This window comes from Mesoplodon densirostris, chromosome 2, assembly GCF_025265405.1.
Source record: "Mesoplodon densirostris isolate mMesDen1 chromosome 2, mMesDen1 primary haplotype, whole genome shotgun sequence".
Taxonomy (NCBI): Eukaryota; Metazoa; Chordata; class Mammalia; order Artiodactyla; family Ziphiidae; genus Mesoplodon; species Mesoplodon densirostris.
Window position 1 is genome coordinate 77483447 of NC_082662.1, and position 19279 is coordinate 77502725.

General features: G+C 35.9%; 1 protein-coding gene across 4 annotated transcripts in view; it reads right to left on the minus strand.

Annotated features, from left to right (window-relative positions):
• Positions 1-19279, minus strand: part of COL24A1 (collagen type XXIV alpha 1 chain) — a 404516-nt gene that overhangs the window by 160946 nt on the left and 224291 nt on the right. For all 4 annotated transcript variants that reach the window (XM_060090037.1, XM_060090036.1, XM_060090035.1 and 1 more), the window contains exons 25-26: positions 5058-5111; positions 1497-1550 (exon numbers count right to left, since the gene is read on the minus strand). In XM_060090037.1, the coding sequence (XP_059946020.1) occupies positions 1497-1550; positions 5058-5111 (108 nt within the window). The remainder of the gene's footprint in view (positions 1-1496; positions 1551-5057; positions 5112-19279) is intronic.

Sequence of the window (19279 nt, forward strand, 5' to 3'; positions counted from 1 at the left end):
TACTGGGCATATACCCTGAGAAAACCATAATTCAAACAGTCATGTACCACAATGTTCATTGCTGCACTATTTACAATAGCCAGGACATGGAAGCAACCTAAGTGTCCATTGACAGCTGAATGGATAAAGAAGATGTGGCACATATATACAATGGAATATCACTCAGCCATAAAAAGAAATGAAATTGAGTTATTTGCAGTGAGGTGGATGGACCTAGAGTCTGTCGTACAGAGTGAAGTAAGTCAGAAGGATAAAAATCACAAACCATATGCTAACACATATATATGGAATCTAAAAGAAAAAAAAAAGGTTCTGAATAACCTAGGGGCAGGACAGGAATAAAGATGCAGATGTAGAGAATGGACTTGAGGATATGGGGAGTGGGAAGGGTAAGCTGGGACGAAGTGAGAGAGTGGCATAGATTTATGTATACCACCAAATGTAAAATAGCTAGCTAGTGAGAAGCAGCCACATAGCACAGGGAGATCATCTCGGTGCTTTGTGTCCACCTAGAGGGGTGGGATAGGGAGTGTGGGAGGGAGACACAAGAGGGAGGGCATATGGGGATATATGTATACGTATAGCTGATTCACTTCGTTATAAAGCAGAAACTAACACACCATTGTAAAGCAATTATACTCCAATAAAGATGTTAAAAAATAAAAGAAATGTGAATGTGTACAAATACTTTAGCCTGTCACATTTCAGAAGGAACACACCCTTTGTGGTTTAACCATATTCAAATGATTCAGAGAATGCCTTAGGAGTCAATAATTCATGAAATTAATTAGCCTTATGGGTATATTAAACTTCGTAGTTGACAGCAATTGGAGATAGGTAAAAACATAATCTTACAGTGCTCTATTCATAGTACAGAAGTTAAAACTGAGCAAAAATTTATGTAAAATGAATTTGTAGATAGCATTAGGTATACCAGATCCATCACAGTATATTTTCTGAAAGCAAGATTCTTTAATTGAAAATAATTGTTCATTTCTATCACATTTAGAAACTTTAATAAATGAAAAAACTGCAATCTAGATATAAAATTTATCAGCTATTACTGTCTTAAAGGTAAAAGAATGTAAGATGAATTCTGGATTCTGCTCTTCCACATATCAAATAATTACATTGTGACCACAAACTTACGGAAAAGTGGCAATGATGATATGTGCCATATAAACTTTAGGCTATAAAAAAAAGTAGATTCTCATTGAATTTTCTTCTTCATCCACTTAAGCTAACTTAGGATGGTTTAATTCGTCTCTTAAAACTATAGGCTCATTCGACCTAGCCATGTGATTTGCATGCTTTTCAGTGTCAATCAGCATTCTGAATGGTAAACTGTTTAGAGGAGAAGAAAATTCTAATGGAAATTTACCACAAAATAGCATTTTTCACTTACTTAAACTTCATTCAAGGCAATTCCACCTCTGGAATGCCTTAACTTTATTATGTTCTTTGGACACATATCTTTCAAATCACTGAGCTCTTACCAAAATGCCCTTTTCCCCCTGGGGACCTAGTGGCCCTGGATTTCCACGTTCTCCCTTTTAAAACAAAGAAAAAAGAAAAACATTGAGGCATGTTAATTAGTCATGAATGAGCTAAGCCTAGACAGGAAACTCATCCTAATTTTCAATAATTTTTAAATTTACAAATTTTGCATTTTTACTCTAAATTTGCTAGACTTTTAATGAAAATCCTCTTAAGATACTTTTTAAGGGATAAAATACTAAAAAGTCTTATTAAAATGACAAAAATAGAAATTATGAATAATCAAGATTTAAAACTGAGCATGCATCGTATTCTAGTTTTACAAGTAGAAATTCTTATAATTTTGAGACATAAAATATAAGAACTGTAAAAGTATGAAAGCATATTGTAAAAATTAAGTGTATAACCATTGAACAAAATTTTATTTCTGTAATCTGTCCATCACAATTAAGCATAATCATGATAATCACATATGCCACAGCAGATTAAAGGTCTAAACTGATTTACATTAAAATTCCAAAACTTTTCAACATGTTAGTGTAGAAAATTTAACCTAACACAGAAGTAACTAAACCAGAATGAAGAAAGTACAAAACCATCTAAATTTTTTGAACTGATGCCATTTTATATTTGTTATATTGTTAATAAAAAAACTGACAAGTATATATCAATCACTTTTAATGTACTAAGTGAGAGTTGTAGAGATATAACAGATATTTGACTTAGACTCTACCCTCAAGTAATTGAAAACATGACATTAACAAAGATGAATCAATTAAAGGACAATGAAATTTTGAATCGTGTGGTACTTATTCTAAACCCAGGAAGGGAAGAAATCAGGAAGGATTAGAATAATCTGGAAAGACTTTACAGAGGAGATAGAAATTTAATTGAGTAGTGTAGTTTGGCTTTGAATAAAGAGAGGGAAGGGGAGAGGATACTCTAAACCAAGAAAACAGTAAGAATAAGAATAGGGACAAGTATGAAATATGAGATGGGGAGCAAGAAAGGTTTATACTGGAGAATATTAGAAAATTTGTTGGATGAACTGATTAAGCAAAATCACATAGTATCTTGACAGCAAAGTAGAGCCGTTAACAGCCTTCAACAATAGGGAGGCTAATGAAGGTTCTTCAAAATGCTTTATCATGACCCATCAGAATTAGTCTTCTGCTTATAGTATGTAGCCTGGATTAAAAGATAGGGAAAGGGTAGCATAAATATGATAGAGGGTAAATTTAAGATAAACTAATAAGAGTACGTCTGAGGGGGTAGATCGACTATTAGAAAGGACAAATTGTAAACAGAAACTCTAAGACCTGCTAAAAGATTAGGCATAGAGGATGGAGGAAAAGGGAAATGCAAAGATAGGTGCACTCTATCTATTCTGGAAGACTGGAAGAATAGAGATAGGTATAAGGCATACTAATAGAAATGAGATAATTGGGAAGAAACCAGTTTGGATGTGGGGAAAAAATGATGAATTTTAAATACTGGGTTGGCCAAAAGGTTCGTTTGTTTTTTTCCGTAAGATGGCTCTAGTAGCACTTACTTGTCTTTAACTTCATTCGAAACAATTTTGTTAGATTGTATTATGACAGCTGTCATATCAGCGTGCATTTAAAAATATTATCAAAATTGGTGAATTTTTGTGTAGTCATTTTAATACTGAAGATGGAAGAAAAAAGCAACATTTTCCTGCATATTATGCTTTATTCTTTCAAGAAAGGTAAAAACGCAACTGAAACGCAAAAACAAGATTTGTGCAGTGTATGGAGAAGGTGCTGTGACTGATCAAACGTCTCAAAAGTGGTTTGCGAAGTTCTGTGCTAGAGGTTTCTTGCTGGATGATGCTCCACAGTCAGGTAGACCAGTTGAAGTTGATAGCAATCAAATCAAGACATTAATTGAGAACAATCAACATTATAGCACAATATCCAAATCAAGCGTTGAAAATCATTTCCACCAGCTTGGTTATACTAATTGCTTTGATGTTTGGGTTTCACATAATTTAAGCAAAAAAAAAAAAAAAAAAAAAAACCTTCTTGACCATATTTCTGCATTGATTCTCTAGTAGAACGTAATAAAAATGTTCCATTTTTAGAACAAATTGTGATGGGCAATGAAAAGTGGAAACTGTACAATAATGTGGAACGGAAGAGATGGTGGGGCAAGTGAAATGAACCACCACCAACCACACCAAAGGCCGGTCTTCAACTAAAGAAGTTGACGCTGTACATATGGTGAGATTGGAAGGGAGCCCTCTATTATGAGCTCCTTCCAGAAAACCAAACGATTAATTCCAACAAGTACTGCTCCCAGTTAGACCAACTGAAAGCAGCACTGGATAAAAAGCGTCCGAAATTAGTCAACAGAAAACTCATTATCTTCCATCAGGATAATGCAAGACCACATGTTTCTCTGATGACAAGAAATAAAAACTGTTACAACTTGGCTGGGAAGTTCTGATTCATCTGCCGTATTCACCAGACATTGCACCTTCGGATATCCATTTGTTTCGGTCTTTACAAAATTCTCTTAATGGAAAAAAATTTCAATTCCCTGGAAGACTGTAAAAGGCACCTGGAACAGTTCTTTGCTCAAAAAAGATAAAAAGTTTTGGGAAGATGGAATTATGAAGTTGCCAGAAAAATGGGAAAAGGTAGTGGAACAAAACAGTGAATAAGTTGTTTAATAAAGTTCTTGGTGAAAATGAAAAATGTGTCTTTTATTTTTTACTTAAAAACTGAAGGAAACTTTTGGCCAAGCCAATATGCTGAGTTTGACTTAAATTAAAAAATTTCAGATGGAAATAACTGGAATATTATCGAATTTACTTCTAATCCTGGCTCTACTTAATTATTCACAAAGAGTAGCCTTGCATATTAGACTATCATGCTCTGCTTTATATTCAGCAAGTCAGTTTCAGTCAAAGACTCGAAGTTTTTGGTTTATTACCTACTAGTTCATTATAAGACTCTATTAAAAAAAAATTCAAGAAAATGCCCTTGCTGGTTTCAAATAAAGAATTACTTACTTTTTTAAAAAAAAGACTTTCTTAAATTTGAAATCAATATGGAAAATCACTCCCAAGATAATGATTTCTAGGAAATTCTTAAGCAAATTACAATTTCCATCACAATAGCCAAAAAGATCCTTGAATAACTTCATACTGAATTCCAAGAGGATATAAAGAGTTTGTGACTGAAACTTGGATCAGGGAAAGTGATAACTTATTCTTCACTTTCAAAACTGTTTCCTTTAGGAGCCTGTTCTCATAAGTAGATTTAAATATTTTCTAGTCATAAACCTAGACCATCAATTTCATCTTTCCTCTTCAGAGCACATCATTATAGCCAAAAGAGTACTCTGCCTTTTAAAAATTAGAAACATACATGCTATCAGCTATATTTCAATATATTTAAGAGATTCAGTACAGGTAATGCATTTTAAGTTATGAGTAATTTCTAATTTCTAATTCATAAAATATCATATGACTGTCTCTCCTTTGAGTTTAGCTTAGAATCCTTACTATTGAACAAAACAATGAAAGAAATTACCTTTTCACCAGTGCTTCCAGTCATTCCAACTTCTCCAGGTGAACCAACAGGTCCCTTTTAGGAAAAAATATAATAGAAAATACACATATATTGTATTACTATTATAGCATCCTGGTTTTAAGTCACCTATAAACATGATGTTTCTTTCTAACTCATCCTAAATTTTATCTTAAAGTAAAATTCCTCCTGGTATAGGCGTCCGGCCTAAGACTTCACATCAGAATTAACTATTCAGTTAATCAACAAATATATATGAATGTCTAATATGTGACGGGCTGGCTGCTGGGAGGCACTGAGTTTCAAATTCAAACATAGTCCCTATCCTTGTAGAACTTACAGTTCAGTGGATGTCATAAAAACTCCTGCAGTTTTTGTAGATTCTTGATGTGGATACACTAGCTTAAGAAATCATTTCTGTGACTTCCTTCTTTGAAAGCTCCTTAACACATGAGGGAATAGCACATACCCACTCGTTAATTCATTCAAAAAATATTTGGTGCCTACTTTGTGCCATGCACTATGCTGCTTGCTGAGATTTCATTAGTAAGCAAAAGGAGATCTAGGCCCTGCCCTGATGTGGTAAAAAATCTTGTAACAGAAACAAGAACAACTAAATTAGAAAGTGAACATATATAAATTATGATACAGGTTCACAAAGGAAACAACTGAGGTGGAGAATAAAAGTGAGGTGATGCTGAGGTGGAGAATAAAAGACAAGACCTATATTGTAGGAAAGATGGTCAGGGTAAACTTGAGACCTGACATTTAAACTGAAAGCTGAAGAATAAAAAGAGGCCAGCCAGCCAAGCACAGAAAGGAGGAAGAGAGTTCTAGGTGGAGAAAATAGCTTGAAGTAAAGAATGAATTTGGCAGAAGAAGTGAAAGAAGGCAATCAGTACCACTGTTTCAGAGTGAACAATGCTCAGGGTGCATCTACCTTTGTCTGTATGGATTCTACTTCAAGCAGTGTAGAAAGCAAAAATGGTAACGTAGAACAAGCTTTACAAGAGTATAATCCTTCTCCCTGACTGTCTTCAATTATGAAGTTATATTCTACTTTTATTTAAAAATGTATGAAACATTTTCTTTTGCAATAGTTACCAAGCAAAGACACTATTTAGATTATATAATATTACATATTAGCATATAGAAGGTACCTGAATCATGAAAAAATGGTTTGCTGTGTTTAAGCTACCTGAAGTTAATGTATGGGGCATGATTTTATCCACATATACTGTGTTGGCCAAAAAGTTTGTTCGGGTTTTTCCCGCTCTTATGTGAGATCTTACAGAAAAACCCAAACGAACTTTTTGGCCAGCCCAATATCTATATCCTTATCCATATCTATCTATCTATCTATCTATCTGGTGACTATGTATACATTAACATACGTTAAATACTTTCTGTGTGACTGATTTAATCCTCACAACAACTATATTTGGTAGTATTATCATGATTCCCCTTTAACAGATGAGGCAGATGAGTTAAGAAGCTTTCTAAGGTAGATGAGTTTAAATAGCATAGATGAGTTTAAGTGGTGATTGAACGCTTGAAATGTGGCTAGTGCAATTTGACATGTGCTTAAATGTAAAAAGCACACTAGATTTCAAAGACCTACTACAAAAACAATGCAATTTTTGTGCAATTTCTGTCCATATCTTTTGTCCAAATTTTGCTCTTGAGGTTGCCTATGTTTTTTTGTGATAATTTTCAGGAATTCTTATACATTCAAGGTATAAACTCCGTGCTGGTTTTAGATGTTATAAATTCCTTCTTGTGATTTATCACCTGTGAGATTATTTTGACATCCTTCATTGATAGAAATCCTTAATTTTGATGTAGCCACATCCAACCATTTTTTGCCTTATCATTTGTATTTTCTGGATCTTGTTTAACAAGCCTTCCTCTACCTTTATGTCATTAGGTAATTGGCATTCTTTTCTATTAGTGTTAACTTTTTAAGGTAGATCTTAATCCATCTGGAGTCCATCTTTTTCACCAGGTGTGAGATAGAGATCCAACTAAATTTTTTCCACATAGTGACCCAGTTTTCCAAATACTATACATACTAAAATTTATTTTTCCCATTAATTTGTGGTGTCAATCTTTTAAAAAATTTTATCGAGGTATAAATGACATAAAACAATATATTAGCTTTAGGTGTACAGCATAATGATTCAATATTTGTATATATTGTGAAATGATCACCACAATAAGTCTAGTTAACATCCCTCATCACCATACATAGTTACAGAATTTTTTTCTTGTGATGAGAACATTTAACATTGACTCTCTTGGCGACTTTCAGATATGCAATACAGTATTATTAACTATAGCTTCTATGTTGTACATTACAACCCCGTGGCATACTTATTTCATAACTGGAAATTTGTACCTTTTGACTCCCTTCACCTATTTTGCTCACTACTCAGCCCCTGCCTCTGGCAACCATCAATCTATTCTCTGTATCTATGATCTTGGTTTAAAAATTATTTTTTTTAGATTCCACATATACGTGAGATGATATGGTATTTGTCTTTCACTTATTTCACTTTGACTTATTTCACTTATTTCACTTTTACTTATTTCACTTACAAAAAGATGTACCCTTTTTATGGTTGAATAGTGTTCCATTGTACACATAAACCACATCTTTACCCATTCATCCATCGATGGAAACTTAAAAAGGTTGTTTCCATATCTTGGTTATTGTAAACAATACTTCAGTGAACATGGGGGTGCATATATATTTTCAAATTCATGCTTTTGTTTTCTTCAGATAAATACCTAGAAGTGGAATCATATGGTAGTTCTATTTTTAATTTTTTGAGGAACCTCCATATTGTTTTCCACAGTAGCTGCACCAGTTTACATTCTCACCAACTGTGCACGAGGGTTCCCTTTTCTCCACATTCTCGCCAACACTTGCTATTTCTTATCTTTTTGATAACAGCCATTCTCACAGGTGTGAGGTGATATCTTGTGGTTTTGATTTGCATTTCCCTGATGATTAGTGATGTTGAGCATCTATTCCTTTGCCTGTTGGCCATCCGTACATCTCATTTGGAAAAATACTTATTCAGACCCTCTGCTCATTTTTAAATCAAATTGCTTGCTTTTTGCTATTGAGTTGTATGAGTTCTTTTTTTTTAATATAATGTTATACTACCCCTTAAGTAGCTCAGTGTGTTTTCTATAGATTCTGTCAATTATTGCTGTATTCTAATGAGTTTTTTTTTTTAAAGAAGATGTTGGGGGTAGGAGTTTATTAATTAATTAATTTATTTTTGGCTGCGTTGGGTCTTTGTTTCTGTGCGTGGGCTTTCTCTAGTTGTGGCAAGCGGGGGCTACTCTTCATCGCGGTGCACAGGCCTCTCACTATCGCGGCCTCTCTTGTTGAGGAGCACAGGCTCCAGACGTGCAGGCTCAGTAGTTGTGGCTCATGGGTCTAGTTGCTCCGCGGCATGTGGGATCCTCCCAGACCAGGGCTCGAACCCGTGTCCCCTGCATTAGCAGGCAGATTCTCAACCACTGCGCCACCAGGGAAGCCCTGTATGAGTTCTTTATATATTTTGGATATTAGCTCCTTACCAGGTACATGATTTGCAAACATTTTCTTCCATTCACTAGGTTGCCTCTTCATTTTGTTAATGATTTCCTTTGCTATGCAGAAGCTTTCGAGTTTGATGTAGTTCCACTTGTTTATTTTTGCTTTTATTGTCTTTGCTTTCGGTGTCAAATCCAAAAAAATCTGTGGTGCCATTCTTATAACATTTTATACATGGCATATTTCTAAACTCTCTACTCTAGTACATTAATTGTTTCTCTGTTTTCTCCTCTTTGAAAATTCTCTCACTCATTTTGTTCTAATGTTTTTATAGCTATTCCTACTACAGAACTGAAAATAAGCACTCTAAAACAGGTTTAGATCAGTAGTAAAGAATCTGAACTACACAGAATTTATATCTACTTACTCTTTAAATCTATATTACTGTTTAATCTGAAAACTATCCACACACCTGGAAATCAATAGGTGAATCAGATGAACACATTTAGAGTTGAGGCCTCTCAAATTTCCTTAAACCTAGGATGTTATTGATTGTAAGATGCACTATTACTTTTGTATCTCTAAAGAGAAAAAAGATTCTTCCAAGTAATTTAATTCACCACTGATTGTAAGAAACATCCTAATTTTACAAATACTAAAATGTGAAAAAAATTGTATTATTGTTAAAAATATTCACTGCTCCTTTTTGTTGAAAGAGTACACATCCCTGCATTGTTGATGTCAGCCTTGGCCATGTGGCTTTCAGTGTCAATGGCAAAAATATAATCCTCCATCTTGTTGACATCTGGCTTCTCTATGTAACTTACTTTGACCAAATAAAAGTGAGTGTGTGTGGTAGTGATATGTGCCACTTTTTTTTTTTTTTAAGCCAGTTTCTTTTTTTCCTTCTACCCTGAGGTCAGCCATGTCCCAGACAGGAGCTGCTCCTGAAGCCTAGGTGTCAGAATGCAGAAGAGATGGATAGAGCCACAGCCAACCAACAGTGGACAGAGTGCAAGTAACAAGCAAACTTTTGTTGTCATAAGCCACTGATATTTTGAGGGTGTTTCTTTCTGCAGCAAAACTTAGCCTAATGTGACTGATACAACTTGTATTTTAGAACTGATGAAATCTGGTACTTATTTGCCTGAAAAACAGGTGATTTTCCTTCATTTTCTTCTAACCTATGTACTAAAGGCCCTAGGAGATGGTGGAGCCATAAGAAAAAAGGAAGCAGGGCATCTCAGTCACCTTGTCGGAGAGAGCTACCTGGTAATACCCAAACCGGACTATTAACATGCGCAAAAACAACTTCTTATCAAGTTAAGCCTACAAAAAATTTTAGGTTTATTTGTTATAGCTGTTAATATTCTCCTAAAAATACAGCAAATTAAACTATGTGTTGACATAAAATTGAAAAACTTTGTAATCTATCTCAATTGGCTTATTCAAAAGTTAGTCTCACAGAAATCTTTTTATAAATGAAGATGGTATAAAGTGCACTGAACCAACCTCTAGTTTTGATTGCAAATCAACTTATTCAATAAGTGCAAAATGATCTGAAGAAAATAAAATTAAACACATATTTATGTGTTCATGTAACAAGCTCTGTGCTAAGAGTGGTAGAGGATACAAAGATGAGTGAAATATAATAAGGCGTTAATAATCTAGTAAGTTGGATGAGGAAAAGCATATTTTCTGTAAGTTAGGAGAAGAAAAATAAAATCCTATATAATGCAAAGGCAGCGGAGATTATGTCTGGTTGAGAACATAAGGAAAAGCTTTACAGAGAACACAATATTTGAGGTACGGCCAACTGTTGACAAGATAAATGGTGAAACTGTATTCAACGTAGAGAGAATGATCTGAACAGAAAATGGGAGGTAGCAAATGATGAAACATATGTCAAACATAAAGCAAGTCCAGATTGTCTGGCAAACAGGATATGTGTAGGAAAGAGACTGGGATAGATATGGTGATATACTATTCAGGGCTTTGAATGCCAAGTATATTTGTATTGGTGGTGTTTGAAGAAAAATTTGTGTTTGTAGAAGAATCATTGTAGGTTTGAGTAAAGGAGGAATGTAATCGTATCTGTACTGAATGGACAGTAATTTAACAACATGTGTTCAATGTGTGGAAATGGGAAAAAGATATAAAATGGTGTAAACAGTTAGAAGCTATTGTAATAGTCTAGTTTAAGTGTAATGACTCTTATGACAATGGTATCATGACTCCAAGAAACAGTAGCTCAGGGGAGAAGCCAGTGTCAGAGGAGATGATGAATTAAGCCATGGGACAATTAAGGCTCTTAATTGACAATTACGGCTCATGGGACAATCAGAGAGTCTATCCTGAAATATTAATTTGTGAGTCCATAGAAAAATCAATTCCTGAAATCATAAGACTGATGCAGTACATACAGTAATAACAGAAGAAAAACAGGAGAGAATTTTAATGAAAATTCTTCGGAAGCCAGAGAAGGAAAAACAAAAGGAAGAAAGGAGGAGAATCAGGGATGTGCAAGGAAAGTTTAAGAAGGGAAAAGTTTCAGAAAGCGAGACATCAGTGTTATGTGGAAGGGTTGAGAAGGATGAATATTGAGACAAAGTCATAGGATTTGGCAATTAGAAGGTTGGCAGTGACCTTTAAGAACAATTTCAGTACCTTTTGTGTGTTTGAATGTAATTTTGCCAAAGAGAATACAAGTGAGGAGAAAGTGGAAAAAAGCTGTGTAGTTTATTCTTTTAAGAAGTTTGACAGTAAAAAGGAGGAGGCAGAATAACTGCTTGAGGACATAGTTTGAAAATTATTTTATTTAGAATCTAATTTTTGTTCTATCTGCCAAATAAAACAAACTCATCTACAATAGAAAAGTATTCTTCTAAACAGAAGGAAATTATATTCAAAACTTAATTTTTTTGCTCTATTTCATAAAATGAGTTTTGTTTTGTTTTTAAAAGAAAACAGACTAATTCAACACATCTGTATCAGAGAGAAGATATTGGCAGGTTTTACATGCTCCCAAGGTCTATGTCCTAGCCAGTTGTCTCTAGACAGCTTCCTTGCACTGGGAATGCTTTGTGAGTTACAGAACTCACACAGAGAGACATGTATTAGGCAAAGGTGCCCTATAACCTTCTCTTCCTTATTGCAGGAACACTGTTTAAAAGGACAGATTATGGCGCTATGACTTGTTCTAATTTTTACCCATGAAACCTTAAGTGTCACATACAACGAGAGTCAAGGGTAGTCAAGGGTAGAAAGCTATTTGTTCAATTTTAAAGTGCTCAAATGCAAATTATGCCCATTTCCACATATGGAAATGGGCATAATTTATTCATATTTTTAATCTATGGATCCTCAAAAGAAAAATATGGATGGCCTCCATTTCTGTTCCTTTCAATTCATTCTTATTCATTTCAAAACAAATGTTGAAATCTTTTATATTATTGTATTAGTTATCTATTACTGCAGAATAGATTACCCCAAAGTCAGTGGCTTAAAACAATAAATACTTATCTCACAGTTTCTGTCATTCAAGAATTCACTAGTGCTTAGCTCAGGATTTTTCTGAGTTTTGGCTCAGAGTTTTTCATGAGGTTGTAGTCAAGATATGACATAAGCTGCAGTCATCTGAAGTCTTGACTGAGACTAGGGAATCCATTTCCAAGAAGGCTGTTAGCTGGAGGCCTCAGTTTCTTGCTATGTAGGCCTCTGTATGGCCTGAATTCATGGCAGTAGGTTCCTCACCCCCCCAGAGTGAATAATCCAAGAGAGAGAGTGAGCAAGGAAGAAGCTGCAATGTCTTTTATGACCTAGTCACACACAAGTATTTCTGCCATAGCCTATTCATTAGAAGCGAGTCATGAAGTCCACTCCACACTGAGAGTGAAATAAGACTATCTTTCGGAAGGGGGAACATCAAAGAATTTGCAGACATATTTTAAAACCATTACAATGACTCAATTTTATTCTTGGCTTGATTTGATGTTTTATTAAGACTGATTCCTCCTAGAAACAATAAATGCTGGAGAGGGTGTGGAGAAAAGGGAACACTCTTGCACTGCTGGTGGGAATGTGAATTGGTACAGCCACTATGGAGAACAGTATGGAGGTTCCTTAAAACACTAAAAATAGAACTACCATATGACCCAGCAATCCCACTACTAGGCATATACCCTGAGAAAACCATAATTCAAAAAGAGACATGTACCAAAATGTTCATTGCAGCTCTATTCACAATAGCCCAGAGATGGAAACAACCTAAGTGTCCATCATCGGATGAATGGATAAAGAAGATGTGGCACATATATACAATGGAATATTACTCAGCCATAAAAAGAAATGAAACTGAGCTATTTGTAATGAGGTGGATAGACTTAGGGTCTGTCATACAGAGTGAAGTAACTCAGAAAGAGAAAGACAAATACCATATGCTAACACATATATACGGAATTTAAGAAAAAAAAATGTCATGAAGAACCTAGGGGTAAAACAGGAATAAAGAAACAGAGGGACTTGAGGATATGGGGAGGGGGAAGGGTAAGCTGTGACAAAGCGAAAGAGAGGCATGGACATATATACACTACCAAACATAAGGTAGATAGATAGTGGGAAGCAGCCACACAGCACAGGGAGATCAGCTCGGTGCTTTGTGACTGCCTGGAGGGGTGGGATAGGGAGGGTGGGAGGGAGGGAGACACGAGAGGGAAGGGATGTGGGAACAGATGTGTATGTATGACTGATTCACTTTGTTATAAAGCAGAAACTAATAAAAAAATAATAATAATAAAACAGTCTTTCACCAGGAAGTAGGATGTTAGCTGTAGACTTTTCATAGACACACTTTATTGTTTGAAAAAGTCCCTTCATTAAAAGTTTTTGCCATAAAAAAAAAAAGACTGATTCCTCCTAATACTTTTCTTCAGTTTTTTAACATCTGTTGTCAAGTTAGACACTTCTGCAGAAATATTCTAAGTAGTATTGGAATGATGTACATTTTCCCAAAGATGAAATGCATAAAATTTCATTAGTTCTTAATTATTTATCATGTATAAGACACTATACTAGTCAATTAATAACTAAAATATAAAGCAGATAACAAAAATTTCCATGAGATAAATCACTATAGAATATCAAAGTAGGAGTCAGCAAACCATGACCCCAAGGGCTGGCTACGTGTTTTTTGGAAATAAAGATTTGCTCGAACACAGCCATGACCTTTTGTTTACCTATTGCCTATGGCTGCTTTCATTCTATGAAGGCAGAGCTGAGTAGTTGGGACAGAGATTTTATGGCCCACAAAACCCAAACCATTTCTGTTGGGTATTTAAGGGAAATACAAAGCAGTCATTGAAGCCATAGCCTCAGCTTATAAGAATTATCAGCAATTTATACTTTTTGATCAAAATTTTCATTAAAAGAAGTTTTAAAACATTGATTCCATGTCTAATACACATTAAAAAAAAACAAAGCTTTTAGCTAGAACATGCCATGCTATGTGTCAAGAGCTAGATAACTCTACGATAAATGAAAACACTCACTTTTTGCAAAATGGAATATATAATAGTCTATTTAAAGATTTTGTTAGCTAAAGTGGAAACTCAAAGAGCCTTATGTATACTAAATCACTTCTTAGAATTGAAAAGAAATACTATTTTTTCCCAAAAGTCAGTAAAAACTCTAAAATACTCAGGTTCTATTTTTTAAAGTAACCACATCCTACTTATTCACTGAAGACTGATACAAAATTAGGATATTTCCTAGTTGAAGCTAAAATGTTTAAAAAACTTTACATGAAGTTCTTAGACTTGACAATTATCTTTAAAAAATCACTGTGCCTTCAACTGTAGTTTAAAACTACTCTATATTGTTTCAAATTTTCTTTTCAATGTAGAAACAACCGTATTTATAGGATAAAGAATTTGAGACCCCCAACCTCTTCAAATTCACTTGAAAATATAATATATAAAGCTAATTCCCTAGGATTTAGTTCTATTTTATCTTAGAAACATATTAACTTCGATGTTTGCATTAGTACTATTGTGTTTACTCTTTGTTTAAAAATAAGAGAATTTTATAAGTTATCTTACCACAACAAAGGTAGTAATTAGTTGTACTATATGTAACTGCTGATATTTGACTATTTTTTTAACCTTAAGAATGGTAATTTTTCATGGTTCAATCTAGTACAGTCTTGGAGGGTAGGAGAAACAGAAGGTCAGCCAGACATGAGAAAATCACTTCAAGCACAACATGGGAAAATGTGTGTTCATAACTAGGATTTATTTCTCTACCTCAAGTTCCCATGCTTCTGTCCAAGAAGAGAATGATACAGATGGCTGTCAGTCTAGACAGGTAAGAGGAAGATGTAGAAAAGTGGAAAGAAACTTTCATGTATAACATATCTGGGTAAGAAAGAGGAATTCCTTTTTAGAAATGATAAATATGAGACACTATACAATTGTGTAAGCAGGTCTAGAGCAAAAAGATATTTGTGAATCATCAGCAAATAGTAAAGAGAGTAAATGAGTCACCAAAGGAAGGATGTACACTGAGAAAAGGAAAAGGCCAAGACCAATAACTTTTAGAGAGGATGAAAAAAAACAAAACTTAAAGAACTGTCCTATATGTGAAATAGAAAGTGTACTGTCAAAAGGAGGATTTTGTCCATTTATTTATCACCCACAATGTTTCTTCAGACCTTTTCATTTGGGGTTAATTTTATGACTTGACGAGAATGAATAAACCTTCCTGTTAATTTGTAAATACATCACGGTTTCCAAATAGCTAATCTATGGACCACTTTACTCCTATTTTCAAACAAAATTCATAAGCTAAGGATATATTCCTTTGACGGTGTGACTTGGAGTAAATTACTTTAGCTCACTGTGTCTCATCCTTCACCATTTAGGAAGACATGACTTTATCAGTTTGTATGCTTTGTAAAGCCAGGATGATGTCCTGTCTGATACTGAATCCCCTATGTCTAATACTTTGCCTGGAATATAGAAGAAAATAAATATATGTTGAATGAATGAGTGAATAAATTTGAATGAGTGAATAAGTTAGATAGAGCAGTAGTAGTGGAAGCAGAGATAAGCCACCCACATCATCCTTTAAGAAAGGTCTTGGTCTGTGTGTTTGCTCCAGGGCCCCATGTGAGCTTTCCCAGGATAAGCAGCTTTAGCAAATGGGGGAGAGCTGGGTGTTGCAAGAATATAAGAAAGTGCCAGGAGTCAAGGACAAGATGGCAGAGTAGAAGGACTTGAGTTCACTTCCTCTCACGAAAACACCAAAATCACAACAAACTGCTGAACAACCATCGAGAAAAAAGACTGGAACCTACCAAAAAACATATTCTACATCCAAAGACAAAGAAGAAGCCACAATGAGATGGTAGGAGGGGGCACGTTCATGATAAAATCAAATCCCATACCTGCCGGGTGGGCGACCCACAAACTGGAAAATAATTATATCACAGAGTTTCTCCCACAGGACCCAGAGATCTGGGCCCCACATCAGGATCCCCAGCCTGGGGGCCTTGCCATTGGGAGCAGCAGTTCTTAGAGCATTTGGCTTGAAAGCCAGCAGGGCTTGAGTGCAGGAGCTCCACAGGACTGGGGGAAACAGAGACTCCATTCCTGGAGGGCCAGACCTACCTGCAGGGCTTGGAGGGTCTCCTGGGGAGGGAGGGGTTGGCTGTGGCTCACTGTAGGGACAAAGACGCTGGTGGCAGAGGGCCCAGGGAATATTCATCAGCGTGAGCTCTCCTGGAGGTCGCCAATGTGGCACCAAGAACTGGCCCCACCCAACTCCAGTTGGCTGAGGCTCCAGTGCTGGAACGCCTCAGGCCAAACAAACAACAGGGTGGGAACACAGTTTCACTCATCAGCAGACAGGCTGCTTAAAGTCTTCCTGAGCTCATTGCCACCTCTAAACACACCTCCTGACACAGCACTGCCCACCAGAGGGACAAGACCCAGCTCTACACACCAGTGGGCAGGCACCAGTCCTGCCCACCAGGAAGCCTGCACAACTCCCTGGACCAATCTCACCCACCAGGAGGCAGACACCAGAAGCAAGAGGAACCACAATCTGCAGCCTGTGGAATGGAGAACACAAACACAGAAAGTTAGACAAAATGAGATGATAGAGAAATACATTCCAGATAAAGGGACAAGATAAAACCCCAGAAGAACAACTAAGTGAAGAGGAGATAGGCAATCTACCTGAAAAAGAATTCAGAGTAAAGATAGTAAAGATAATCCAAGGTTTTGGGAAAAGAATGGAGGCAAAGACCAAGAAGATACAAGAAATGTTTACCAAAGAGCTAAAAGATTTAAAGAACAACAACAAAAAATTGAACAATACAATATCTGAAATGACAAATACACTTGAAGGAATTGATAGCAGAATAAATGAGGCAGGAGAACGAGTAAGTGAGCTGAAAGACAAATTGGTGGAAATCACTGCTGCAGAACAGAGCAAAGAAAAAAGAATGAAAAGAAATAAGGACAGTCTAAGGCAGGGGTCCCCCACCCCCAGGCTGTGGACTGGTACCAGTCTGCAGCCTGTTAGGAACCAGACTGCACAGCAGGAGGTGAGTGGCAGGCAAGTGAGTGAAGCTTCATCTGCGGCTCCCCATTGCTCACATTAGCACCTGAACCAACCCCCCACCCCCTATCCCATCCATGGAAAAATTGACTTCCATGAAACCAGCCCCTGGTGCCAAAAAGGTTGGGAACTGCTGGTCTAAGGGACCTCTGGGACAGCATTAAAAGCACCAACATTTGCATTATAAGTGTCCCAGAGGAGAAGAGAGAAAGGTCCTGAGAAAATATTTGAAAAGATAATAGCTGAAAACACAGAGAGTCCTATACAGGATAAACCCAAGGAGGAACACGCTGAGACACATTTTATTCAAACTGACAAAAATTAAAGACAAAGAGAAAATACTAAAAGCAGCAATGGAAAAGCAACAAATAACATACAAGGGAATCCCCATAAGGTTATCAGCTGATTTTTCAGTAGAAACTCTGCAGGCCAGAGGGAGTGGCATGATACATTTAAAGTGATGAAAGGGAAAAACCTACAACCAAGAATACTCTACCCAGCAAGGCTCTCCTTCAGATTCAACAGAGAAATCAAAAGCTTTACAGACAAGCAAAAGCTAACAGAATTCAGCACCACCAAACCATCTTTACAACAAATGCTAAAAGAACTTCTCTAGGTGGAAAAGAAAAGCCCACAACTAGAAACAAGAAAATTATGAATGGGAAAGTTCTCCAGTAAAGGCAAACATACAGCAAAGGTAGGAAACCATCCACACACAAATATGATACCAAAACCAGCAATCATGAGAAGAGGACAGTATAGATGCAGGATACTGAAAATGCATTTGAAATTAAGAGACCAGCAACTTAAAACAACTTGTATATATATAGACTGTTATATCAAAACCTCATGGTAATGGCAAATCAAAAATAGATTAAAAAACAATAGATAAAAACACAGAAAAGAAAAAGCATCCAAACACAACACTACAGATAGTCATCAAATAACAAGAGAAGGGAACAAAGGAGGAAGGGAAGAAAAAAGATCTACAAAAACAAATTCAGAACGATTAACGAAATGGCAATAAGAACATACATATAGGTAATTACCTTTGATGTAAATGGATTAAATGCTCTAACCAAAAGACATTGACTGGCTGAATGGATAAAAAACAAGACCCATATATATGCTGTCTACAAGAGACCCACTTCAGATCTAGGGACATGTACAGACTGAAGGTGCGGGGATGGGAATAGGTATTCCATGCAAAAGGAAATCAAAAGAAAGCTGGAGTAGCAATACTCATATCAGACAAAATAGACTTTAAATTGTAAATATATATGTACCCAACATAGGAACACCTCAATATATAAGGCAAATGCTAACAGCCATAAAAGGAGAAACTGACAGTCACACTATAATAGTGGGGGACTTCAACACCCCACTTACATCAATGGACAGACCATGCAGACAGAAAATCAGTAAGGAAACAGAGGCCTTAAATGACACATTAGACCAGATGGACTTAATTGATATTTATTGAACCTTCCATCCAAAAGCCGCAGAATACACATTCTCAAGTGCACATGCAACATTTTCTAGGACTGATCACAAGCTGGGCCACAAAGCAAGTCTTAGCAAATTTAAGAAAACTGAAATCATATCAAGCATCTTTTCTGAACACAATTCTATGAGATTAGAAATCAACTACAAGAAAAAAACTAAAAAACACAATCACGTGGAGGCTGAACAGTATGCTACTAAACAACTAATGGATCACTGAAAATTTGCAGAGGAAGGAACCTCCCAAACTCATTCTGTGAGGCCACCATCACCCTAATACCAAAGCCAAAGATACCAAAAGAAAAGAAAATTACAGGCCATTACTGATAAACATACACACAAAAATCTTCAACAAAATACTAGCAAACTGAATCCTACATTAAAAGGATCACACACCATGATCAAGTGAGATTTATCCCAGGGATGCAAGGATTTTTCAATATCTGCAAATCAATCAGTGTGATAAACCACATTAACAAACTGAAGATTAAAAACCATATGATAAATTCAATAGATGCAGGAAACTTTTTGACAAAATTCAACACACATTTAT